At 42.4% G+C, this 26,833-nt stretch overlaps 1 protein-coding gene across 1 annotated transcript in view; it reads right to left on the bottom strand.

The window, feature by feature from the left end:
* SORL1 (sortilin-related receptor, L(DLR class) A repeats containing) overlaps positions 1 to 26,833 on the bottom strand; it is a 184,301-nt gene that overhangs the window by 90,864 nt on the left and 66,604 nt on the right. The window contains exons 8-12 of the mRNA XM_011964986.1: positions 25,124 to 25,293; positions 18,730 to 18,922; positions 16,894 to 17,011; positions 16,608 to 16,681; positions 6,590 to 6,678 (exon numbers count right to left, since the gene is read on the bottom strand). Of these exons, the coding sequence (XP_011820376.1) occupies positions 6,590 to 6,678; positions 16,608 to 16,681; positions 16,894 to 17,011; positions 18,730 to 18,922; positions 25,124 to 25,293 (644 nt within the window). The remainder of the gene's footprint in view (positions 1 to 6,589; positions 6,679 to 16,607; positions 16,682 to 16,893; positions 17,012 to 18,729; positions 18,923 to 25,123; positions 25,294 to 26,833) is intronic.

Genomic DNA, 26,833 nt, shown 5'->3' with positions numbered 1-26,833 from the left:
TCTCACAGAGCTCAACACATCTGTCAATGATCTGAATAGGGATCTGGAAGGCGAATCTGCCAAATTTGCAAAGGGTAAAAGGCTAATTGTATAAATAATAAAATAAATGCCAAAAATAGAATTCAAACCAAAAAAAAAAGCAAAAATAAAAATAAAGCTCCACACGTTGTTTCAAAAACCTATCTGCTCAAATACAGAATGGGGAACATCTGGTCTTTAATAAGATCCATAAGAAAGAAGGATCTCAGGTATTTTAGGTAAAGTGAACTCAGCCTACCAATACCAGTTAAAAGATGGATAAATCTCAAAATCATTATGCTGAGCAAAGGAAGCCAAATACAAAACATACAAATAAATGAAATTCTGGAATAGGCAGAACTAACCTACAGCGATAAACATACCACTGGTTGCCTGTAATTGGGGCAAGGGTTTGGGGGTGGAGAGCACTGACTGGAAAGGGACACGTGAGTATTTTCTGGAGTGACGGAAATACTCTACATCTTGACATGCACCCTTCAGAACTGATTAACTGCTGTAGTCAATATCTGGGCATCCTGTGGTATGCAAATGATACCTTCACTCAAAAAAAAAAAATTAATAGGAGCCACCAGTTTGAGATGGCTGTTAAAAATGTAAATATTGTCAGAGGTTTTTATTAATAGATACAGAGTGTTCAGAATCATGAAGGCAAAAATCTCAATGTCTTCTGCACATTTCAGGCTACTGGGGCCAGATCCAAGTACCACATTTTAAGGCACTGACATCGTGAGGCAGACCTAAGGCAGAACCTAGAAGATGGAGATTCGGGATTTATAGAATATGAGGAAAGGAACTGGGGATATTCACCATGAAATGGCAGACACTGAGGAGAACATGACAGACTCCTTAAATACTTGAAAGGCTTTCATGCCAAAGGAAATATCTACTGCACATCTCCACAGAGCAGAACTAAGTCCATGAATAGAAGCTGGAGGGAGGAGAATTTGGGCTCTCCCTTACCAGAGAACTTTCATTCGCAAATGAATGAGTGAACAAATGAACAGCAAACTGTCCCAAAGTAAAATGGAAGCACCTTTTGATATGGCAAATTCCCCACCAAGGGAAATGTTCAAGTATAGAACAGAAGACTGTCTATCACAGATGGCATGGAGAAAATTCTTGCAAAGGGTGGCAGAACGCTGAACCGGATGTTGTAATATATCCAGATTCCTGCTGGATATCTCCCCTTGGACACACCACAGAGGCTTCAATTCAACCTGTCCATGTCTGCATTTAATATACAGCCCTGCACGCCTACTCCTTCCCCTCTGCCTTTCTACGAGTGGTAGAATCACTTCTCCCATCATCCCAGTGAATCAGAAGCCACGCCCTGCAGACTTAGTCCTCAAACACAACCCCGCATCAGCTCTCACCTTCGGTCTCTCTCCACTGAATCCATCCTCTCCATTCTGCCAGATCCATCGTTCCATAGTGCAAGTCTAGCCACGTCATTCCCCTACTAAAATCCCTCAAAGGGACCCTATTACCTCAAAGCAAACTTTAATCTCTTTAGTAAGGCACAGGTAAGGTCCCCCAGGACCTGGCCTCTACATACAGACCTTCCTCCAACCTCGTTTCTCACCACTTCCCACCTGGAAATTTGCATTCTATTAATACTCAAGAGCCGTGCACATTCCCCACTGAGCATGCTTTGGCCCTTGCTCAAGGTCTCTCTAGCCCTAGAAAAGCATTCCGACATTGCTTTATATCCTTTTAGGTTCAGCTGGGGTTTCCTCTCCCAGAAGCCCTCCTCTGTCCCCCAGATAGCACCACCTGGCCCTCATTCTGGTTCCCAATGCACCCAGGGCTCTCCATAATCTTATACCTCACTATATTTCAGTGACTTGATTTTGTGAGTGTTTTCTACTAGATTGCCATTCATCAGGAATAAGACCTCTTACTCTCTGCCTCTGGCACCTCGAATCTTTCCTAGCACACAGAAAGGGCACTATTCATAAACGCTTGCTGAAGGAAGTTAAAGAAACTGCACTGCATTTTTTTTTTAACCCCATTTCTCGGTTTCTTAACAGTTAAAAGGTGATAAGGACCAAGCTTGGTGGCTCACACCTGTAATCTCAACACTTAGGAGGCTAAGGCAGGCGGATCACTTTGAACTCAGGAGTTCAAATGAAAAGCCTGGGCAATATGGCGAAACCCGTGCCTACCAAAAAAAAAAAAAAAAGATATAAAAATTAGCCAGGCATGGTGGCTCACGCCTGTGGTCCCAGCTACCGGGAGGCTGAGATGGGAGGACCGCTTGAGCCTGGGAAGAGGAGGTTGCAATGAGCCGAGATTGCACCACGGCACTCCAGAAAAAAAAAAAAAAAAACATGATAAGAATACCTGCTCCTCTATACCTCAAGGGACAGAAAAACCACAGGGGTCAGGATAAAGTAGAGGTGGCTCTCCCGGCAACTGTACCATTGAGAGGTGCTGCAAGCAAGTGAAGACATTAACCGCTGCCTCCCACATTCTGGAACTGTGGGTCTGATTCCAGAGCCCAGGTCCAGAAAAGGCAGCTGCTCTGCTGCGTGGAGTCTTTGCAGGAGCTTTTCGGGATTTCCAGAGAGAAGCCCCTATGAAACTGGATATCTTAGAGAAAAAGATGCTTTGGGGCAAGTTCAAAATCTTATTACTGACTACGAATAATATCATCACACTGACAAGCAAACCGCAGTGAAGAAACAGAAATTGATCTTATCTTCCGTGATAAAGCTGACAAACGTGTTTGAATCTTCTTCAGTCGGGGTGCAAAAATGCAACAGCCCCTTCTCCGAAGAAAAAGCCACTGCTCCTAGGCCTCCCGTGAGCATGTTCACAGGAGCAGCATGCTGAATGAATGAATCAGTGAATCCCCAGTGCAGGTTCTTATTTACCCATTTCAGACATGTAGACACAAGAGCAAAACAAAGTGTTCCACTTCTTGCTCTCGATTTCAATTAACAATAACAAAGGTAACAGTCTCAGAGGAGACTCAAGGCAGAAGCTGAAACAAATAACAGTCAACTCCTAGATATCTGTGCTAATCAGGGAGAGAAAGACACGCATAACTTAAAAGAACATCAACAACAACAACAAAAAAACCACTAATGTTTACTTCGAGCAATGCTTCAATTTCTGTCCCCACTACCACCTAGTTGAGTTACCAATGCTACTTTACTTGGCTTTCCTCCCTAAAGATGGGTAAAATCAGAGCAGGAAGCCCTCTTTCAAAAACCCCCTCCTCCCAGCCTCTCTCTCTGCATCTGGCTCAGAAACATCACAGAGCAACAGTGGGCACAGGCAGCTCCTGATCAGGGTCCTACTCGCCTTTGCATCCTTGGTATCTAGCACAGCATCTGCTTCATTGTAGATGTTCGACAGCTGTCTGTGTAATTGACCTGAAATGATTCCTAACAGAAATATGCTCAGGTTCCAGTGTGGCCATTAACTCCTGACTAATCTCTTATTCCCTCATGTGAAAACTAAGGAAAGTGGATTAGGTCATCTCTGGTGTCTCTTGGGTACCACCAGGTTGCACACATCCAGGGAGCCTCCACTCACATCTGTGCTCCCGGGGTTGTCATTGACACGGAGCACAATGGCAGTGGTCCCCTTGGAGCTGTGCAATTGGCACGCCAGCTAGGTCTCCTCTAGTTTTATAAATCAGTTAAAAAAAAAAAAAAGCAATCTTGGATGATTAAGTATGCATGACCTATTTCAATCAAATATTTGCTAAGTGCCTGCTAACCTGTATCGAGCAGAAGTATTTACCTACAAAGACCTTACTAACGAGTTGCAGAATTCAGGCACATCATGTAAAGGTAACTAACATAAGAAGTCAGAATATGATCAATGCCAAATTAATGGGACAGCCTATACATGCTGTGAGTCATAAAGGAAAAGAGATCTCTGTGGTTGCGGAGGCCAAACTTAGAAGGGGCCTGAAGCCCTAGCCCAGCAACAGATATCCGGTCTTGTCAGAAGCACCCTCTCCTCGTGCACGGGCATCACAGTAAATCACTACTGTAGTTTGAGAATATGAACTAACTTGAATATTATTTCTTGCTTTTTAGAGCAGCAGGAGAAGAAGCAAAATACCTCTGTGAACAACACACTGAGTAAATGCCAGGTGGCTACACAGATTTAGGCCAAGCTCAGGTTGTTATGTGGGACACATGCACCTGTCAATAGGAAGCTTACATGTATTTTTGTATTTTCAAATGCTTTATTTGAACTATTCAAACAGACACTTCCAAAAGAAACCTATACAAATAGAGGAATGCTACAGTGTCCATAATCCCCCAAAGTCTACAACCCCCAAGTCATTTCAGAACGTCTGCGGAAGGCTTTATGATTTTCTGGCAGCGAGTTTATTTTCCTCATCATGTTTTGCTCCAGCTAGTGCAGAATGACGCTGCGTTCCCTGAGCACATATGCACCGACAGATGGTGTAAGAGGACTAGAATCACACTAACTCCTTCAGAGGAGCCAGTTTGGAATGCAAATTTAATTTTCAGAGAAGTTAAACAAGGCAAATCGAGAACTGACTCTGAAATCTGAAAACCATACAAAGAATGAAATGTATTCCTAGGAAGCCAAACTATGTCCCCTACGTGCGTATTACACACAGAGCAGTATACCAAACACTACAATTGTTTCCTCGCCCACCTTATGACTACAGGGTGGCATGCATCCTATTCATCTATAGATACACAGTACCTGGCACAATCGGCGCTTGCTAAACATGTGAAATGAAAATTAAATTAATGGGTATATAAATGATAGCACAAATGTGGGAAGTACTGTGCTCTGTGATGGTCGTTGTCTGAGCAAATACCTATCTGAATATGAATACAGAGTGTGGCATACAAACAGGACCTCTTCAGAGTATTGCCTCTAAAGAAACAGCTAACCAGTGCTACACAGAACAGAGAACAGCCAAGCGGAATGCCAAATACCAGTACTTTGCTTCTCTCTCCTTCTCTGAAGCCAGGTTGCTCAGCACATGTCAAATTATCCACAGGGAAAAAACCAGCTGCTAAGATCTCTTTTTCCAAACCACCCACCTCTCACTTGCTGCTGGCCCTGTTTATTTTTTATTTTTTTTTTTTTTGAGATGGAGTCTGCCTCTGTCCCCCAGGCTGGAGTGCAGTGGCGTGATCTCGGCTCACGGCAAGCTCCGCCTCCCAGGTTCACACCATTCTCCTGCCTCAGCCTCCCGAGTAACTGGGACTACAGGCGCCCGCCACCATGCCCGGCTAGTTTTTTGTATTTTCAGTAGAGACGGGGTTTCACCGTGTTAGCCAGGATGGTCTCGATCTCCTGACCTCGTGATTCGCCCACCTCGGCCTCCCAAAGTGCTGGGATTACAGGTGTGAGCCACCGTGCCCGGCCAGTTGGCCCTGTTTCTAAAAGGAGCAAAGAAAAAGAAAGCTTTGTCCTTGCAATAAACAAGATAGTTACAGAAGCCCTCTCCAGATCCTTCACCAATCCATCTAATGGGTTCAGCGAAAAAACAGGAAGAAGTGCGGTCCGGCATGAACTTGACCTAACATGAACCATTCAATAATGAGCCAAAAGAACCAGTACATCCACACAGATCTGTATATATCTGATAAAATCAGAACATAAGGGTGTAGAGGTTACAAACTCCTGACAGTTTTGCTTTTCAGAACAATATATTGCAAAGAATGTAGGATGCAATCTAAAAACCCAAGTGCTAATCCTGCCAATGTCACTAACAAAAGGAATGACCCTGGGCAAGTTACTTCGCCTTGCTGAGCCTGTTTTCTCATCTGTGCAATGATGCAGTTAACCCTAAACATCCCTTCCAGCTCTATGAGACCCCCCACCAACCTAATGCACCAAAAGTCAATCGCTATCAAGGTGTATGCATTCTGTAATTATTACTCATGTATTATTATTATTGCTATTTATTTTTAGTCATTCTATGTAATAAAGACACAAAGCAAAGGAGAACAAATTAAAGAGCCTCCACTTAATTACTTGGCCATTATTAATTCTTTCTATAGTGTTATACTTTTTCAAATCCATAAAATTAATTGCCCTGTTCCTCACAATCTCCCTTTCTGATAGGAAGGACAGGTTCTTACTATTCCCATTTCAGAGATAAAGAGTTTAAGTCAGGGCAGGCGTGGTGGCTCACACCTGTAATCCCAGCACTTTGGGAGGCCGAGGCAGGTGGATCACCTGAGGTCAGGGGTTCGAGACTAGCCTGAAACTCTATCTCTACTAAAGATACAAAAATTAGCCAGGCATGGTGGTGCGTGCCTGTAATCCCAGCTACTCAGGAGGTTGGGGCAGGAGAATCACTTGAACCCAGGAGATGGAGGTTGCAGTGAGCTGAGATCGCATCATTGCATTCCAGCCTGGGGGACAGAGTGAGACTCTATCTCAAAAAAAAAAAAAATAGTTTAAGTCATATCCAGAGATCACAAATTGTGCTGTCAACAACCTAGTGCTGTAGAGAGATAATCCACTTAGAACCATAGACGTAAATTTCTGGGAGAAGAGTTTGATGTTAAAAGGCCTCATCAGAGACACTTACTTTAGCTCATTGGTCTCCATGCCCTGGGCAATGGCCATGATGATTCCGCCGTGGTCTCCCCACGTGTAGTAGTGAGGTCCAGGAAGTGCCTGAGGAGGAAAAATTCATGGTGACACCGCTGCTGTGGAGGTAACTGTGCAGAAACCATGTGCACATAACCACAGGCATGCACACATGTGCACATAGACATAACAGCAATGACAACCACTTTAAAACAATTTTTCTGTTCACAGAAGACATTGGCATCCATTATCTCATCTGTTTCACACAATCCTAGGGACAGGCAGAGCAAGTTCTAGTATCTCAATTTTTTTCCCAAATGAAGAAACACGAGCTTAACATTAAAATGGCAAACTGTGAACGGCAGAGGTAGGACTCAAATCCAAATCTAAGACTCCCACCAACCCTTGATTAAAAAATAACTGAGGTTCCAGTTCTACTGTGATAGTATTAGCCCTCTATAGCCCATCCTTCCTGCTAATTACAGCTGAAAACTCTGGACAAAAAACAACTACCAGTGGATGCTGAAAAAGTAAACAAAAGCAAGCAGCTTGTGGAGATTTAAAACCTAGAGAAGCTACACACACAAGTCATGAATTTGCTGGTAAAGCTTTGTCCAAAGGGAAAGTCCCAGACATGGGGTACACCTCAGTCTCAGTCACAGCTAAAACTTCAACAGACACTATTTCCCCCAAAGGAACAAGAGAAAGGAGCCTCTGTAGGGTAGGGAAAGTGTGGATGGAATCCCATAGCAGGGAGTGTCAAAAAAGTAAATCCCCTAATTTTGTGTATGAATTTACATAAATCGCAGCCTAACCCCTGAAGTGTATGTGCATGAAACAGACACAAACCAGTATAACAGAGGCTTAGCATACTGAACTGAGAGTTAAACTACCACCTACAGAAAGCAAGACAGAACACAGGGTCAGAACCTAAACAGGCTGATTATATGCTGAAACAAAAATATCAATATCCTTCAGAAGTCTTGATTGCATGAATTTCATTCACATGTGCAGAATACAAACCAAAATTACTTAACATACAGCATACAAACATATCCAAAAAATGTGTCTAATTCTCAAGGGAAAAGATAGTCAAAAGGTGCCAATCCCAAGTGACCCATATTATTAGAATTTTTTTTTAAATTTTTTGAGACACAGTCTCACTCTGTTGCCCAGGTTGGAGTGCAGTGGTGCAATCTCAGTTCACTGCAACCTCTGCCTCCTGAGTTCAAGCGATTCTCCTGCTTCAACCTCCCAAGTAGCTGGGATTACAGGCATGCACCACCACGCTCAGCTCATTTTTATGTTTTTAGTAGAGACAGGGTTTCACCATGTTGGTCAGGCTGGTCTCAAACTCCTGACCTCAAGTGATCCACCTGCCTCAGCTTCCCAAAGTGCTGGGATTACAGGCATGAGCCACCATACCCGGCTGGAATTTTAAAATAGCTGTTATAACCATGTCCAATGAGGGAAAGAAAAACACACGTGAAATGAATGAGAGAAAAGAATTCCAGAGAAGTGGAAACAATTTTTAAAAAGAAACCAAACAAATTTTATAACAGAAAAATATAATGTCTGAAACAAGAAATTTACTGATGGGCTCAACATCAGAAAAGCAATGACAGAAGAATTAGTGAACTTCAAAATAAATATAGATCTGTAGAAATTACAGATAAAGAATATACAGGGGAAAAAAAGATTTCAAAGAAAAAAAGATTGCCAAGGACACAGAGAATAATAACAGTAGGTCTAATATGTAACTGGAGTCTGAGAAGAACAGGAGAAAGGGACGGGGGCAGAAAAAATTTTTGAAGAAATAATGGCTGAAAATTTCACAAATTTGGTGAAAGACATAAATATAGATTCAAAATCAGCATCTACTTAGAGAATAAACTCAAAGAAAAGCCCTCCTAGACACATCATAACAAAACTGCTGAAAACTAATGAAAAAAAAATCTTCAAAGTATCTACAGAAAAATGGCATGTTACACACAGGAGAATGATAGCTAAAGTGAAGACAGGTTTCTCATCAGAACCCACCGAAACAAGAAAACAGTAGACATCTTTAAAGTACTGGAAGAAAATTACTGTCAACCCAGAATTCTCTATCCAATAAACATATCCTTCAAGAATGAAGTTAAAATAGAGGTAGATTTTCAAACAAGGGATAAACAAGAGAATTCACAGCCAATAGATCTTGCTACAGGAAACGCTATAGGCATTTCTTTAGGCTGTAGGGAAATTTCCCATGGGTAAACAGAGATTTTTCCAGAACAAAGAGCAAGCAAGAGAAATTGTAAATATCTGGGTAAATATTTAAGTTCTTTGAAACTCATATGACAATTTAAAGCAAAACCAAACACTGCTTTGTGGGTTTTGTTATGTGTGTTGATGTGATAAATATGAAAATAACATACAGGTGGGGGAGGAGAAAAGGGACTTACATGGTTGAAAGGGTTCTAAATTTTACGTTAAGTGCAATATCAACTCAAAGAAGACTATAAAAGATTAGATATGTATGTTGTAATCCTTAGAGAAACCACTAGAAATACACAGAGAAGCCCCCCCAAAAATCGAAATAAAAGTAGAATACTTAATGTATCTAGATAATACAAAAGGAGAGAGGACATAAGGAACAGAGGAATAATAAATAGGAGAAATGAAAGAAAATAAATGAAATATTAGACCTAAATTCAAATATATCTGTAATTATATTAAATGTTAATGGCCTAAGCATTTCAGTTAAAAAGCAGAGCTTGGCAGAATGAGTGAAAAAAGCACGACCCTACTCTATGTTGTCTGGAAGAAACACTTCAAAGAACTGCACATGGCAGCATGTGCCTTTAATTGCAACTACTTGGCAGGATCACTTGAACCCAGGAGTTCAAGATCAGTCTGGACAACACACAAGACCTAACTTCAAAAAAGAGAAAAAAAAACACTTTAAATACAAAGACACAGATAGGTTGAAAGTGAATGGAAGTTAAAAGATGTACTATCCAGGGTTGGGCGTGGTGTCTCACACCTGTAACCCCAGCACTTTGGGAGGCCAAGGCGGGCGGATCACTTGAGGTCAGGAGTTCGAGACCAGCCTAACCAACATGGTGAAACCCCGTCTCTATTAGAAATACAAAAATTAGCTGGGTGTGGTGGTGAGCGCCTGAAATCCCAGCTACTCAGGAGGCTAAGGCAGGAGAATTGCTTGAACCTGGGAGGCCGAGGTTGCAGTGAGCCAAGATCATACCACTGTACTCCAGCCTGGGTGACAGAGTAAGACACCAACTCAAAAAAAGATGTACTATCCAAATAGTAAACAGAAGAAGGCTACAGTAACTATTTTAATATCAGATAAAATAGACTTTATGACAAAGGGCATTACAATAAAGAGAGATAGTTCATAATGATAAAAGGGACAATCCATGAGAAAATATTATTATAAATGTGAATACACTTAACAACAGGGACTCAAAATGCATACCAAAACAAAGGAAAACTTGACAGAATTTAAAGGAGAAACAGACAATTTCAGAATCATAATAGGAGATCTTACCATTCCTCTCTTAGGAATTTAGAGAACTAGACCCCCCAAAAATCAATATGAACACAAAAGATCTGAACAACATTATCAACCACCTTCATATAAATAATATCTATAGAACACTACCTCAAACAACTGCTTAATACATATTCCTTCCCAGTGCACATGATATATTCAACAATATAGACCACACACTGGATCTCAAAACAAATCTCAATAAATCTAAAGGGACTGAAATCATACAAAGTGTCTTCTCTGACTATAGGAAATCAAATTAGAAATCAGTAACAAGATATCTATGAAACCCCCAAATACCCACAAATTAAATAACACTTTGCTAAGTAACTTATCATTCGAAGATAAAAATCAGGAGATATTATGGGTTGATGAAAATGTTCTGGAATTAGATAATGGTGATGACTGAATAATACTAAAAACATTTGAACTGTACACTTTTAAATGGTGAACTTTATAGTATGTGAATTATATCTCAGTGTTATCTGTTTTTTATTTTTTTGAGACCCGGTCTTGCTCTGTCACCCAGGCTGGAGTGAACTGATACAATCACAGCTCACTGCAGCCTTGACCTCCTGGGCTCAAGTGAGCCTCCCATCTCAGCCTCCGGAGTAGCTGGGATCACAGGCATGCCCGGCTAATTTTTTTATTTTTTTGTAGAGATAAAGTTTCACTATGATGCCTGGGCAGGTCTTGAACTCCTGGCCTCAAGTGATCCTCCTGCCTTGGTCTCCCTAAGTGCTGGGATTACAGGCATCAGCCACTGTGCCCAGCCTATATCTCAGTTTTAAAAGGGGACATTAAATATACTCTGAACTTAAAAACACTAAAAATACAATATATCTGAATATGTGGCATATACCTAAATTAGTATTTAAAGGAAAACTTATAGCTTTAGACGCTTACATTAGAAAAGAAGATATAAAATCAATAACCCAAGGTTATATCTTAATAAGCTACAAAAAGAACAACAAAACAAATACGGGAAAAAATAATAAGAAAAAAACCAACAAAACAGAAAGCAGACAATAGAAAATCAATAAAGATAATGCGGATTCTTTGGAAAGATCAACAGTATTGAAACACCTAAACTAAGGAAAAATAGAGAAAATACACAAATCACCAATATCAGGAATGAAATCATCACCAAAGATCCTACAGACATAAAAAGATAAAGAGAATATATCACTATTAACTAAGGCCAATGAATGTCACAACTTATGTGAAGGGACAAATTTCTTGAAACACACAACTCATCAAAATTGAAACAAGAAGAAAATCTGAATAGTCTTATATCAACCAGAGAAATTAAATCTCTTATCAAAAAATATTCCCAGAAAGAAAACTCAATGTCTGGACAGCTTCATTAGGGAATTACTCAAGAAAAAATAACACCAAACTTTGTCCTAAAAAAGAGGAAGAGGGGTTTACCACTCTGCTTGTTTTGTGATACTAGCCAAACCCTCATACCAAAGCTTTAAGATTTTACAAAAAAACAAATTACAGACAGGTATCTCTCACAAATAATGCAAAAATCTTTAACAAAATATTAGCAAATCAAACCTATCTGCACATAAAAAGGATAACACATTACAACCAAGTAGAGTTTGTCCTAGCAATTCCAGGTTGTTTTAATATTCAAGAATTGATTAATGTAATATTTAATACATCATAGTAATAGAAAAAAATCATTTTAATAAATGTAAAAATAGCATTTGATGAAATCCAGTATCTGATTATGATAAAAAAAAATACTCAACAACTAGTAATAATAGGGAACTTCCCAAATGTTGATAAAGAAATCTACTGCTAACATCATAGTTAATGGTAAAAAGGCTGAATTGTTTCCCCCAGAGAGAGAGAACAAGACAAGAATGCCCACTTTCACTGCTCCTATTCCGTTGGTAACAGGCCCCCAAAATCTGGCCATATCCTGGCCCCAAAACTGGCCATAAACAAAATTTCTGCAGCACTGTCACATATTCATAATGGCCCTAACGCCCGTGCTGGAAGGTTGTGGGTTTACGGGAATGAGGGCAAGGAACACCTGGCCCACCCAGGGCAGAAAACCACTTAAAGGCGTTCTTAAACCACAAACAATAGCATGAGCGATCTGTGCCTTAAGGACAGGCTCCTGCTGCAGATAACTAGCCAAACCCATCCCTTTATTTCAGCCCATCCCTTCGTTTCCCATAAGGGATACTTTTAGTTAATCTAGTATCTATAGAAACAATGCTAATGACTGGCTTGCTGTTAATAAATACGTGGGTAAATCTCTGTTTCAGGCTCTCAGCTTTGAACGCTGTGAGACCCCTGATTTCCCACTTCACACCTCTATATTTCTGCGTGTGTGTCTTTGATTCCTTTAGCACTGCTGGGTTAGGGTCTCCCCGACCGACCTGGTCTTGGCGTATTCAACACTGTATAGAGGTCCTAGCCATTGTGATAAGGAGAATGAAAGAAATCAGAAGGGAGAAAATGAAGGGAAGGAGGGAAAGAGAAGAAGAAAGAAGGACAAGAAAGAAGAGAAAAAGAAGGACAAGAAAGAAGGGAAGAATGAGAGAAGAAATAAAAGACATTAAGATCAGAAAGGAAGAAATAAAACTGCCACTCTTTACAAATGGTATGATTGCTTACATAGAATCTAAAAACCTACTAGGACTAATGAATTACCTTAGCAAGGTCACAGAATACAAGATTAATATATTAAAAATCAATTGTATTCTTACATACTACAGCAAAAATTAGACAATTCCATTTACAGTAATACCAAAAATAAAAATAAAAATATCTAGGAATAAAGCTAATAAAAGATGTACAGGACCTCTACATTGGAAACTACAAAATACTAAGAGAAATTAAAGAAGAAATGGAAAAAGATACTGTATTCATGGATCAGAAGACTCAATAGTATTAACACATCGATTCTCCTCCAAATTCAAGGCAATTATAATAAAAATCCCAGCAGATTTCATAGAAATTAACAAGTGATCCTAAAATGTATCAGGAAATACAAAGGACCTACAATAACGAAAATGATTTGTAAAATGATCAAAGTTGAAGGACTTACCCTACCTGATCTCAACATTTACTATAAGGCTTTGGAAATTAAGATAATTTAGTATTAGTGAAAAGACAGACAGATTAATGGAACAGAATAAAGTCCTGAAATAGACCCAATTGGCCTAAAACTGGCCCATATATGGCCAATTGATTTTCAAACAGGTACCAAGGCAATTCAATGGGGAAGAGAGAAGTGTTTTCAACAAATGGTGCTAAATCAATTAGATCTCCATATGGAAAAAATGAGTATCTACCATCACACAAAAGACTTGAAACCAAAACATATTTTTTAAAACACTCCTACAACTCAAAGAAGATAGACAACTCAATTATTAAAATTAGTTTTTAAAATTTATTTATATATTTATTGAGACAGGCTCTCATTCCATTGCCGCCCAGGCTGAAATGCAACACAATTACAGCTCACTACATCTTCAACCACCAGGGCTCACGTGACCCTCTGATCTCAGCCTCCTGAGTAGCTGGGACTACAGGCATGCACCACCATGCCTGGATATTTTTATTTTTTGTAAAGACGAGCTCTCCCTATATTGCTCATGGCTCCAGCAGTCCTCTTACCTCAGCCTTCCAAAGTGCTGGGATTATAGGCAGAGCCATTGTGCTAGACCAACCCAATTTTTTCAAAAAGGCAAAAGGTTTGGGCAGATACTTCACAACCGTATTTTAAAATGGCCAATGAGTGCATGAAAAGAATCATTAATAATCATGCAAATGCCAATTACAAGTACAATGAGATATTATCACATGCTTATTAAAATGTCTAAAATTAAAAAGACTAATCATACCAAGTGTTGGCAAAGATGTGAAGCAATTAAAATTCTCACATACTGTTTGGTGGAAATGTAAATGGGACAATAATTTGGCAGTTCTTTAAAAAGTTAAATATACACCCACCATGCTGCCCAGCTATTCCATTCCTAAGTATTCACCCTAGAGAAATGAAGAAAATATGCACATGAATGTTCATAACAGCTATATTTGTAATCAGCAAAGCTGGAATGTTCATCAACAGATGAATGAATAAAGAAATTATGATATATCCCTACAATGGGATACGACTAGCAAAGGAAAGAACAACTGATACACGAAACAACTTGGATGAAACTCAAAATCATTGTGATGTGTGACAGAAGCCAGGCAAAAAGAGTATATACTGTGTGAGTCCACTTATCAAAATTCTAGAAAATGTCAATGAATAACCTATGCTAGCAAATGCCAATGAACAACAGAAGCAGACAAGGACAAGAGTAGAGAGTGGGACGGATTGCTGAGGGGCACAAAGATACCTCGGGGAGGGTGATGGAAATGTTTGTTATCTTAACTGTGGTGACCATAATTCTGATCAAACTGTACACTTTAAATACGTGCAGTGTACCATACCCTTATCTGCTTCAGTAAAGTTGTCAAAGAAAAAAGCTAAAAATAAAAGAAATAAAAATTATTTTAAAAAGAAAAAAGCATAAAAAAGGGATTCTGAGGATCAGAGAATTTGCAGATGGAAATGTTTGTTTTCTTAATTGTGGTGACCATAATTAATTCTGATCACACCGTACACTTTAACTATGTGCCGTGTACTGTACCTTCATCTGCTTCAATGAAGTTGATAAAGAAAAAAGCTAAAAATAAAAGAAATAAAAATTATTTAAAAAAGGAAAAAGCACAAAAAAAGGAATTCCGAGGATCAGAGAATTTGCACAACTAATTAGGAGGAAAAGAAAACCAGAATTACGATCAGCAGTGCTCCAGGCAGCATTCTGTCCACTACAGCCTCTTCCTCTGCCACCACCTGCTCCCGCACACAGCCCAGATTGTCCCTCTAAAGTGAAGGCTGCCCATGGGGACTCAGATGCCCACTCACACAGATAAACTCACAATCTTTTCATCCCCCAGTTAGTTTTCTGCTATGTCCCAAAATAAGGTCTCTTATGCACTGGCTGCTTCTTGGCAGGCACAAGGCGTGTGTGGAGGGAGGCACTGACAGCTGCCCCAGTAATCGCCAGACGATACCACTTCACTGGAGGAGGAACAAGACACTGCTTTCTACCCAGAAGGAAATCACTTGCAGATGTGCAAATCCCAGATTACACCAACAGCAGAAGGCACAAACAAACCACAGGCCTATTCGCAGAGAAGAGGATACCCCATTTCAAAGGCAGCGTCCAGCTCCACGAAAGGGGAAGGCAGCTGCTTAATCTTCCCTTGGGAGCTGGACAAGGACAGCCCGAAAATTCTCCTTCAAACTGTCTGCACTCTGATCACAATGGCCCTAACAACCTGCCTCATCTGAATGCATATTCCTGTTTCCCACACACAGTACACGGTGTCTGAGCCTCATCTCTCTCCTCGGGAGGGATGGTAAGCCCTGCCACAGTGAGAGAAGGCTTGTGACAGGCCTCCATGAACTGCGAGGTGCCAAATGAATGTTGGTATTTTTATTACTGCTTTACATATTACCTATTCAAATATCAAGGTGAGCACGGTGCATTCCCAGTAAAGCACCACGTGGATGGGAACTATGTCTGCTAGCTCTTCTGAGGACTCCACATCACTCCTGACATGCTGCTTAGGCTGCCCAGCCTGCGTGGCTGCTCAAAGACAACGTGCTCATCCTGTCAAGGGATCTACTGGGTTTCACCCTAGTGGCTCCCGGCATAATTAGAGGGTCACTCCTGAAAGTAACCCCTATAGAACGAGACCAAACACACGTCCTTGGCCTTAATCAATGATGGGAGGCTGGAAACAACTTTTTTTTTTTTTTTTAACAAGTTTGGAAATTCTCTAATGCCCAAAGATGAAGATGAATTAGCATTTTGGAACTAGAGAACTAGCCCCACTATAGGAATTGGTATAATCAGGATCGATACTAGTTACACAACCTTAAGGCAAAAACAGAGTCTACTTCCATAGCACAGAATGAGATGAAAGTGCCCACACAACACAGCCCAGCAAGGACTGGCTTCATTTCAATGTCAATAATATACAAAATAATAATAATAGCCGGTTTCAGGGCTGATACCACTACGTTGTAATTTGCTGATACATGTAGCATATATGCCCCGAGCCCCTACTCCATGCCAGGCACTCTTAGGTCCTCAGGATAAAGAAGTCAGTAAAACAGACACTGTCTTTGCCCTCATAGAACTCATAATCTTAGAACGTTAAGTAAAATTCACACATTTGCAAAGGTCTGTTTTTAATTTAAAGTAACTGTGGATACAAATCAGTGACTTCAGGTACCTGTCTTTACTTTATAGTCATTTCTGGCATTATTGGTCTCTGCCATGGACCATATGTGTCCCTGAAATGCCAAGGCACAGTCTGCATTCTCACACAAACGGGAACCAGGGTGGAGGGGAGGGGATTGGCGGAGGGGGCTGACCTCTCGCCACCTGGCTCCAGCGCTGCTAGAGATGTACACGTTTGTCTTGCTAGCCAAGTTCTTTCCCACTGAACCTAAAATGCAAGAGAAATAATTATTTTTAATTTCAAGAGTATGTCAGATAATCACCTTGCCCAGCCAGAAATTCTGAGTAGTATCTAGCAACTAAGAATGCCTTCAAACCACGAAGAGTGGTTACTGCTGGAGAGGTGGGTGATCACTCTGCATCTGGCTGCGTATCACCAGACAGCCGAACCCCTTGTGAGAACAGGCAACGCACACTTACCAGTGGCGATGATGAGGCCCGGAGCTGACTCCTTGGACAGGATGGGCATTCTCCGGAGCTGGAGGTTGAGGAGCTGACTGAGGCGCTGAGCCAGATGAAGGGAACAGCCCTGGGAAAGCTATACGACCAAAGTTTCAGGCAGTGTCAGCACGTGATACCATGCCTAGCGCTCCCTGTAAACCCTGCGGCCTGTGTGAAGGCACTGCAGCTGACACGGGGCAAGGAGGCCTGGCCCAGAGGAAACCAGACTCACAGCCCAGCTGTCCCCACACCCCCCAGACAGAGAGGACCATCTGGACCCACATAAATGTCCCATGGAAGAAGAGAACAATCACAACTTAGAAAGGCCTTCTGAGACTCTCAGGGAATAACAATTAGAAATCAGTGTCATCTCGAGTAGATGGGAAAGTCATCATCTCATCCTATCACTCAGAGATCCTCTCAAGTGACTCAGAACTAAAGAGAAATGAAATGATTTTGTCATATACACTTTCTAAGTCAGAGATGTATTTCAAATATGATTCCAGCAATTCTGTCATAAGACAGACCAAGAATCAGAGGTCATAAGTCTCATGGATAAGCTCCCCTGATGTACAGTATCAATGCGATATAAAAACCAAAGGACAGGCATTAAATTTTTTGCCATGTATTTTACATTTGCACAAAGGTGTACGTATACAGGGCAAGGCTTCAAGTGATTCAATCTGGCTTCCATCACTCATGTCCAGATTTTAGTAGCTCTGCAAGCAATCAGGACAACGCCTTTTGCCATATGGTCACACTCAGTTCTCCTGGTCAGAAGAGCTTGTTCAGTGTTACTTAGATGTGGCCAGGGTTCTGCACAGGAGAACTACGTGCTTATGTGGTTACAGTCAGGTAAAAATAGTAGCAAGGTTTGCTGGATTATTTGCTACTTATTTTTGTCACAAAAGGATCTCTAACAAGTATCTGTCTGGCTAGAGTCTCAGTTTGACCAATGAAAACTGGAACAAATTAGGCTGGGTGTCAAAGAAATATTTATTTGCTCACTCCTCTTTGTGACTCATGCTTTTCTGCCTGCAAGGAAGTCTATTCATTGAAGAGTTCCTGTTATCCTCAGGTAATCAGACTTATCCATTTCCTATGCATTCCTTCCACCACCTAAACTCAGAAGAAGAAACTGAAAGCTGATGAACTGTCCTGTAGTTCATAAATAAACTGCTCAGTCAGGGAAACAAAAAGCTGAATTTGAGTGACACCATTAATTCAATTTAACTAAAGCCTGACCCCCATAGCACACTCAAAAACACCCAAGTTCCAACCACCACAGGATCTCACCAAGACGCTGTAGAAGACACTACTAAGGGAGGAGGAAGCACCCAGATATTTGTCTATATCTATTTATAGGCTGCCTCTTTCCAAAATTAGATTTGATGTGGTAAGCCAAGACCCATTGCTAAATAGAGAAGAAAAACCAAGAAGTAAATTCAAAGAAATGTTCCCAAGGGCCACAGATATATCATACAGGGGAGTGTCCGCATAGCCCACCATGGACAAACAAAACTCAAAAATCCAAAAGACCAAGTAATGGTCTAACTAAACAAGTAGTACTAAAAGTGAATACTACTTTTTTTTTTTTTTCCTGAGTTGCTTCTGCCCAGAAGTGGTAGTGAGACCTTGGAGCAGAGTTTGGGAACTCCAAATGTAGCAACACAGATAAAAGTCTGCTCCATGTGATATTAATAGAATCCTATGTGATACTGTATTTTTTCGATTAATACTAGACATAGGAAACTACCACAGAGTAGGGCTCTTTCCCTTATATCAAAAAGCAAAACAAGATTAAAACATCAATACCTCACAACTGATTTTCTCTCCATATCCCGTGAAGGCTGGAGCCTGAAGAAATTCCCAGGTTCCCCCTTTGTCAAAGGTGATGACCGATCTCATGTTCTCCTCGTTCATAGAACCATTAATCAGAGTAGCAATGTAGACTCCTTGCAATCCTTCCACTCGGTGGAAGTCAGCAAATGGCTCATTTGCAAAATACCTACAATATGAAAATAAACAGCTATGAACCTGAATTGGTATTTGCTTGTTATTATAAATAACATAAACTTTGACCATTTAAAAGTACACAATTTTGTGGCATTAAGCACATTCACAAAGTTGGGCAACTATCATTACTATCTAGTTCCAGAACATTTCATCATTCCAAAAGGAAACCTCATACCCACTGGCAGTCACTCTCCATTTCCTCTTCCCTTCCCAAGCCCTGGAAACCACTCATCTGCTCCATGGGTTTATGAATTAGCCTATCTGGATATTTTATATAAATGGAATCTACAATATGCGGTCTTTTGTATCTGGTTACTTTCACTTAGCATAATGCTTTCAAGGTTCATCCACGTTATAGCACATTGTTAGTACTTCATTCCTTTTTTTTTGGAGACAGGGTCTTACTGCTGCCCAGGCAGGAGTGCAGTGGTACGATTACGGTTCACTGCAGCCTCGACCTCCCAGACTCAGATGATCCTCAATGATCCTCCTACCTTAGCCTCCCAAGTACCTGGGACTACAGGTGTGTGCCACTACGCCCAGCTAATTTTTTAATTTTTTGCTAGAGATGGGGTTTCGCCATGTTGCCGAGGCTGGTCTCGAACTCTTTAGCTCAAGTGATCCACCTGCCTCGGCCTCCTAAAGTGCTGGGATTACAGGCGTGAGCCACCATGCCCAGCCCGATAATTTGCTATTTTAAAAAATTTGTTTCTTTTCAACTTTTAGGGCCAAAAGGCTTATCTGATCAACAATTCCTAACAGGGGGTTTAGAATGATGACTATAACATACAAAAGTTGACATAAGAGTCACATCTATTACATCACTATCGAAATTGACTCCAAATCCTCCAGTGAGCCTTCAAAAACAGATATCATTAAGTCAGACCTACAAGACACTAATAACAGTGCTGAGGCTTAAAATTCAACCCAATCTGTAGGAACACAGCTCAGGGTTACACAGCCCCTCTCCAGGTACTTACAATCTAATTATCCAACACTCTGATCAGATAGAAGCCCACAGGGTCCTCTGTCAGGAAGCTCAGCAGAACCTGTCGACTCCTTCCTGAAGAAACTGTACATACAGCAAGGATGGCTCCAGAAAGCTTGGGGTTATATTCTGAAGAGAATACGGCCTTCCCAGGCTTTATCTACTATGCTGATACCCTAATGCCACAGGAAAGTGGTTTTGTGCTAAAATGATACAAGCATTACAAATAGAGCGGATTTCTGAGAAATTGTAACCAGGGTTCATACGTGGCTGTTAAGACTGGAAGCTTGGCTGAGTGAGGTGGCTCACATCTGTAATCCCAGCACTTTGGGAGGCCGAGGAAGGGGGGATCACAAAGTCAAGGGATCGAGACCATCCCAGCCAACATAGTGAAACCCTGCCTCTATTGAAAATACAAAAATTAGCTGGGTGTGGTGGCACATGCCTGTAGTCCCAGCTACTTGGGAGGCTGAGGCAGGAGAACAGCTTGAACCCAGGAGGCACAGGTTGCAGTGAGCCAAGATCGTGCCACTGCACTCTAGCCTGGGTGACAGAGCAAGACTCCATCTCAAAACAAAAGAAAAAGAAAAAAGACTGGAAGCTTGCCCTTTATTTCAGGGGTTCTGAGCCACTGGCTACACAATAAAGCAGAGAAACGCTGCCCTCCGTCATCCGTCTCCACACAATCTCTTCAGCTGGAGGACTGCCCTGCCACATCAGACAGAAAGACCCAAAAGACAACCTCTGAGGCAGGAAAAGGAACACTAGGAGCCCCACCAAAGCTGCTTCAGGCTGCGGGACTGAGCACAACGCTGAATGAAATGCTGGAGCTGAGACCAAATTCTCTGACATGCGGTTTCCTTAGGTCTAGTTCAGTTATTTTTCAGGGGCTTCTTAGGAACCAGCTGAAGGTCTCTCTCCCTCCTTCTCTGTTGACCTCTGCTCTACCTCTCTGGGGGTTATCATCATAAACTGTCACCCCACCAGTTATGGGCTTCTTCTACTTATCTGGGAGGTCTGAGTTTCTCTCATTAGATGAGCTCTGTTTCTTTCCCGAGTCGGATTCCTGGAGTTTTATCTTTTACTTCTAGGCAGAAGCCTGTCTTCCTGCATCTCACATGCTCCTCCACCAGGAGTCCCAGCCCATCCTTTTCTTTCCCCCACTTGACCTGCCCTACAACAATTTGCCCCACCCTAAGCACTTTCTCTAAGAGTCCACTTTCTCCCATTTTATCCTCACTGGCCCTCCCCCAGGCACTTCTCCCCTTCTTCCCAGAGTACCCAGGGCCAAGGCTTACCAGGAAGCTCACCAGGTCCCCTACAGCCCCGCTCAGTGCAGAATCCACGCCCTGACAACACCCCCACCAACTGGGCCCGTGCCCCTCCCTAAGGTGACCCGCGGGCCTGACATCTCCTCAGCACATTAGTTCCTCCAAAGCATCCAACATCTAGCTAGTGCTTTCCATGAGACTCCCACCTGGCACATCCCAGCAGGGCCAGGGTCATTCCCTAGAAAGAGCTCTTTCTCCATTTCCCTAAGTAAATCAGAAGCAGTTCCCACACACCATCCTTTCCTATTCAGTTCAAAGACTTGCTCATTTCACACACCAGTTTACTCTAAACCAGCCTGCCCACGTGATGTGCTAATTCACCTTTATCCCATTTCATCCGGCTGAGATCGTGATGCAGATGACAAAATGTCACTCAGCTGAGTACAACGGAACCTCTCTAGTCCTCAGATAAAATCTGAGAAGAATGAGAAAACTGAGTAGGACGTTGGTCTATGACTCTTGACGTGAATCTATTTCCAGTTTCTTCACTGGACTGTGCACTCAGGCAAGGAGGGGAGGCCTTCATAACTCTGCAAAGGGCCATCGCTCTGGCTTCTGGCTCATACTCTGTCCCAGCATGAAACATTCACCCTGAATATCTGACACATGCGGAAGACAAGAAAATATTTAGCAAGCTGTGACTTTTCCATTTCATAACCAGGGGCTTTTAATGGTGAAAAAAGAAAGATTAAAGCGTCAGTGAGAGGTCTGAGGGACAGTGATTCACTATTTTAATTATTTAAAAAAGGAGACTATTATTCACCATTAAAATGAATGAGGCACTGATCTATGGTACCCATGGATGAACCTTGAAAACATTATGCTAAGTGAAAGAAGCCAGACACAGAAGGTCACATATTATTGTATGATTCCATTTATATGAAACACCCTGTAAAATAGGGAAAAATCCACAGAGACAGAAATCAGACTGACAGCTGCCAGGGGCTGGGAGAAGGGGATAGTGGAGAGAAGCGACTTAATGGGCATGGGGTTTTCTTCTGGAGAAATGAGAAGGCCATGAAATTAAACAGAGGTGGCAGTGGCGCAAGATTGTAAATGTATCGAATGCCACCGAATTGCCTACTTTAAAATGACTAAGCTGATGTTATATACATTTCACCTCAATAAATAATATGTATTTTTTGGAGACGGAGTCTCGCTCTGTCGCCCAGGCTGGAGTGCAGTAGCGCAATCTTGGTTCACAGAATCCTCTGCCTCCCAGGTTCAAGCGTTTCTCCTGCCTCAGCCTCCCGAGTAGCTGGGACTACAGGCACGTGCCACCACACCCGGCTAATTTTTGCATATTTAGTAGAGATGGGATTTCACCATGTTAGCCAAGATGGTCTCGATCTCCTGACCTCCTGATCTACCCACCTTGGCCTCCCAGAGTGCTGGGATTACAGGCGTGAGCCACCGCGCCCAGTCAATAATTTTTTCAATAAAAAATGACAAGAACCAGCCTGAAGGAGGTAGGATCTGCCACTGACCAAACCAGGACAAGCTGAGCATCAAAACGAATCATGGCAGGAATGGTTTATAACACATTAAATAATAATTAATCCATGAGTCTGTGTCAGGGGAGGAAAGGAATAAAAGATGACAGCGCCTCCAAAAGAGAAGAAACAGGAAGTGGAAAAGCACCATCAGAGATCAGGTAGAAAGCTGGGCACGTGGATATCCAGTAGGCCTCTCCAACCAGGTAAGTCCCAAACCAAGTTCGTGGTCTCCCCCTAATACTAACCCTGCCCCAGATCTCCCTGACTCCCTGTGTGGCCGTCTCTTTACAGGCAGCTCAGGTGAAGCAGCAGCAGTCCCCGGCTCCTCCTTCTTTCACACCCCTCGTTCCCATCCATCAACAAATCCCACTGGCTCTACTTTAAAAATATATTTAGGGTCTGACCATTTCGAGTATCTCTAGTGCCACCACCCTGGGTCCAGCCAACATCCATCCCTACTGGCCTGTATCTCTGCAATCCTTTCACAACTAGTCTTCCTGTTCCCGCCTTTGTCCCCTACAGTAGTCAAATTCCCACACAGCATTGAGGATAACTTCTGTAAAAGATAAGCCACATGAGGGCTCACTTATAATTATTTATAACACTATTCATTTATGTTTTACATTCTTTTCATTACATAATGCGATTCACAATTTTTTAATGGAAAAAAAAGAAAAGGTTAAATCAGATCATGTCCATTTCCTGGTCTAAACCTTCCATCTCATTTAGAAGGAAAAAACAGGATTGAGTGTGGTGGCTCATACCTGTAATCCCAGCACTTTGGGAGTCCAAGGCAGACAGATCACTTGAGGTTAGGAGTTTGAGATCAGCCTGGCCAACATGGTACTGTCTCTACTAAAAATATAAAAATTAGCCTGGCCTGGTGGCACACACGCCTGTAATCTCAGCTACTTTTGAGGCTGAGGCAAGAGAATCACTTGAACCCAGGAAGCGGAGGCTGCAGTGACCCAAAATCACGCCACTGCATTCCAGCCTGGGCGACAGAGCGAGACTACATCTCAAAAACAAACAAACAAAAAAACAACAACCAAAAAGAAAAAAACAAAGCTCTTTACAAGCCCCTGAAGGCCCTATAGGATCTGAGCCCTGCTCTCTTAGGTACTGTTTCTTCCTTCTCTCTCCCTCTCTTCAGCCCTTCCAGCCACTCTGGCCTCCTCCCTGCTCCTAAAACACCAGTGCAGTCCAGCCTCAGAGTCACTGTGCTTCCTGTCTGCCCTGCTTGCAGTGCTACTCGCCCAGGCTTCTGCCTGGTTCCTTCCCTCATGTAATCCAGGCACCTGCTTAAATGTCCCCCTCCTGAAGCAGCCAGTAGAATAAAAGAACACCCTTGCAACCCCCCGTCCCCTGATCTTGCTTTATTTTTCTTTTCAACATGTTAGCAGGCAGATCACATACTTGCTTATATTCTATCTTCCCCAACTAGAATATAAACTCCATGGAAGAGGGACTTTGTTCTGATATTTTATTGCTTCATACATTATTTTGTGGCTATACCGAGAACACTCTGGCAGAGAGCAGCAGCATACTTGTGAATAAACTGACAGTGGAATGAATTGCCCAGAAACAGTGGGCACAAAGGCATGCCCTCAGACCTGGCTGTCATGGCTGGAGAGCCAGACCCCATCCCAGACCAGTCAGCTTCACGCAGGAGCCTCTTTCCAAGAGCAGAGGGGACTCTAACCACAGCCACACAGGTCACCCAAGTCTGGCTGTCAAACGACAAATCAGAATAAATGGTCCTGAAAGGATCTTAAGAACCAATTCATCCCTCCCAAACCCCAAGTCCTCCACCACCCCTTGATGGGTGTGGTGCTCAGATATTGCTCACTGCTGGACTGCAAAACAGCTCTAAACACATGATTTACAGATAAAAGATCAACGACGTTGGCGCCTTTCCTTACAAAACACTGCAATTATCTCTTAAAAAAAAAAAAAAAAAAAAAGAGTAATGACATCAATTAACCTGATCCACTGGCCGCATATGCCAGCTCTCACTGACTTGATATTTTCCAAGTGCTGTTTTTCAATGCTCAGAAACCACAAAACCAGAACACTGAACAAAAGGAGCTCAAGGAATTGATTAACACAGTAGCTCTGACCCTAAATGTTACCTAGAGCTGTAGTTTCCAGACTTGGCTGCACATAAGAATCACCTAGGGTGCTTCTTAAAATCCTCATAACCTGGCCACACCCCAAACCCATCCCACGGTGATCCCCGGGCACGTGAGCCAGACATTGGATTTCCAAAACTTCCCGGGTGAATCCACGTGTGCAGCTAATGCTGCAAACCACTGAACCAGAGAGAAGCTAATGGTTGTGTTGGCCTAAGAAGGCAGAAGGACTCACGGTCTCCTTACCTCACCAAGGTGTCACTGCCGGCCCCTCCTGGGCTGTAATAGAGCACATTCTCCAAGGACAGGGAGAACTTCAGCCCCTCTGCCTCTGAGATGTATAAATTGGTACGGTTGTTACTGTGGCTGACACACACAAACACCTGGTCCTCGGAGGCATCTGCGATGTAATATTCCTTTGGAATCAGAAGTCAAAAAAGATATGTCAGAAAACAAATGTGCCCTGTGGGCTTTTTCTATACACACGGAAGCAATGACTTTCAAATGTCCTAGTGACGAATGTGTGCCTAAAGCCCACAGGAAGCTCCCTAACCTTGGCAAAGAAGCTTTGGCGACTTTCCCTTTGGAGAACCTGAGGCGGATCTGCAGCTTAGCGGGCCCCTTACTGGCAAACGGGGCACAAAATAACGGGCCACTGCACTGCACAAATGACCTACAAACCTCTTTCTGTTAATAATGTCTCCCTCATTTTCCCATGAGACCTTTCATTCGTGCAAAGTACAATATGGATTAATGCATTTCGCTTTATTTTCCCTAAGGTGACCAAAGGAAGGCAGAATCCATAGAAACTAGCAGAGAACTGGCAAGACGGTTCTCCATATGATCCCATTCGTTGGGTGGAAGGTAAGTCAGTGAGCTGTTTACCTTTCATCAAGCCAACTGCCAGTGTCAAGACGTTTCCCTGTGACCTTCTCTCTGTGGCAACTCCTCTAATGACCCCATCCCATGCAGCTCTTTCCTATCCATCTTCATGTTATAAAGCTGCACATGTAAGCACTTGCTTATGTGTGGTTTCTTCTGCTGCTCAGTTCATAGTCTCTCCAACCTGTTTCTAAAAGGTGGGACCCAAATCCTATCCCCTGTTGGAACTCACCCCTTGCAAGCAATACAGCAGGTACTCAATAAAAAAAATTCCTATCATGCACAAACTTCCCATTGCTTCAGTACTGGTACACTGCTCAGATGGCACTGACTCTGGCTCCAACCTCTCTCTGCCAGTGCTGCTGCACTTAAAGCAAACTAAGACTCTCCTTCAGCTCTGCTTCAGTGAAGTGGGAAACACAGACCACGATGGCCAAAGTGAAACTGCTCTCTCTAGAGACCTCTCTGGAAAGTGACTTCAGGGAGGCTCCATAAAATATCCACTCCAGCAGGCCATCCCTGCAACACCCTTCCTCTGACCTCTGCGTAAAGACAGTGACACTTCTCCCCAACCTCAAGCAGACCCCACTCACATTAATAGGATGTCTTGTGACAAACTGGGCTGCTCGCATGGGCTTCCGGCCAAAGGAGACCCAGAGCTGGACAGAAGACTGCTGTTGACTGCCCAAGAGATGCTGCCAAGGAAGAGGAGAAAAAAAAAATTAATGGTGCCACATTACAGTCATTCAAAAGCAGCAAAAATAAAAATAGAAGAATCAGATTCTTCCAGTTCTACTGGAAACACAAAATAGAGACTGATTGCAAATTCATATTTTTGCAGCGTCTGCCATCACTGGGCAGCTTGGGTTGTACTGCTTCATCTTAGATACCTGGTTTGCAACAGACACTCGATGCTCTGTGGATATTAGATAAGGAAGGAAATGGTATGATGGTAGAACTTGGACTAGAGGAGGTTGTTGGAGGCTGCCAACACTTCAGTAGAGTAAGAGATAGAAAGAGGATTGTGTGATGAGGCTGAAGAAACAGGCAGGGAGGAGCCTACAGCCCCCAAAC

Source organism: Mandrillus leucophaeus, unplaced genomic scaffold (genome assembly GCF_000951045.1).
Source record: "Mandrillus leucophaeus isolate KB7577 unplaced genomic scaffold, Mleu.le_1.0 Scaffold71, whole genome shotgun sequence".
In the NCBI taxonomy this organism is placed as follows: domain Eukaryota; kingdom Metazoa; phylum Chordata; class Mammalia; order Primates; family Cercopithecidae; genus Mandrillus; species Mandrillus leucophaeus.
This window is presented reverse-complemented; position numbering and strand designations above follow the sequence as displayed.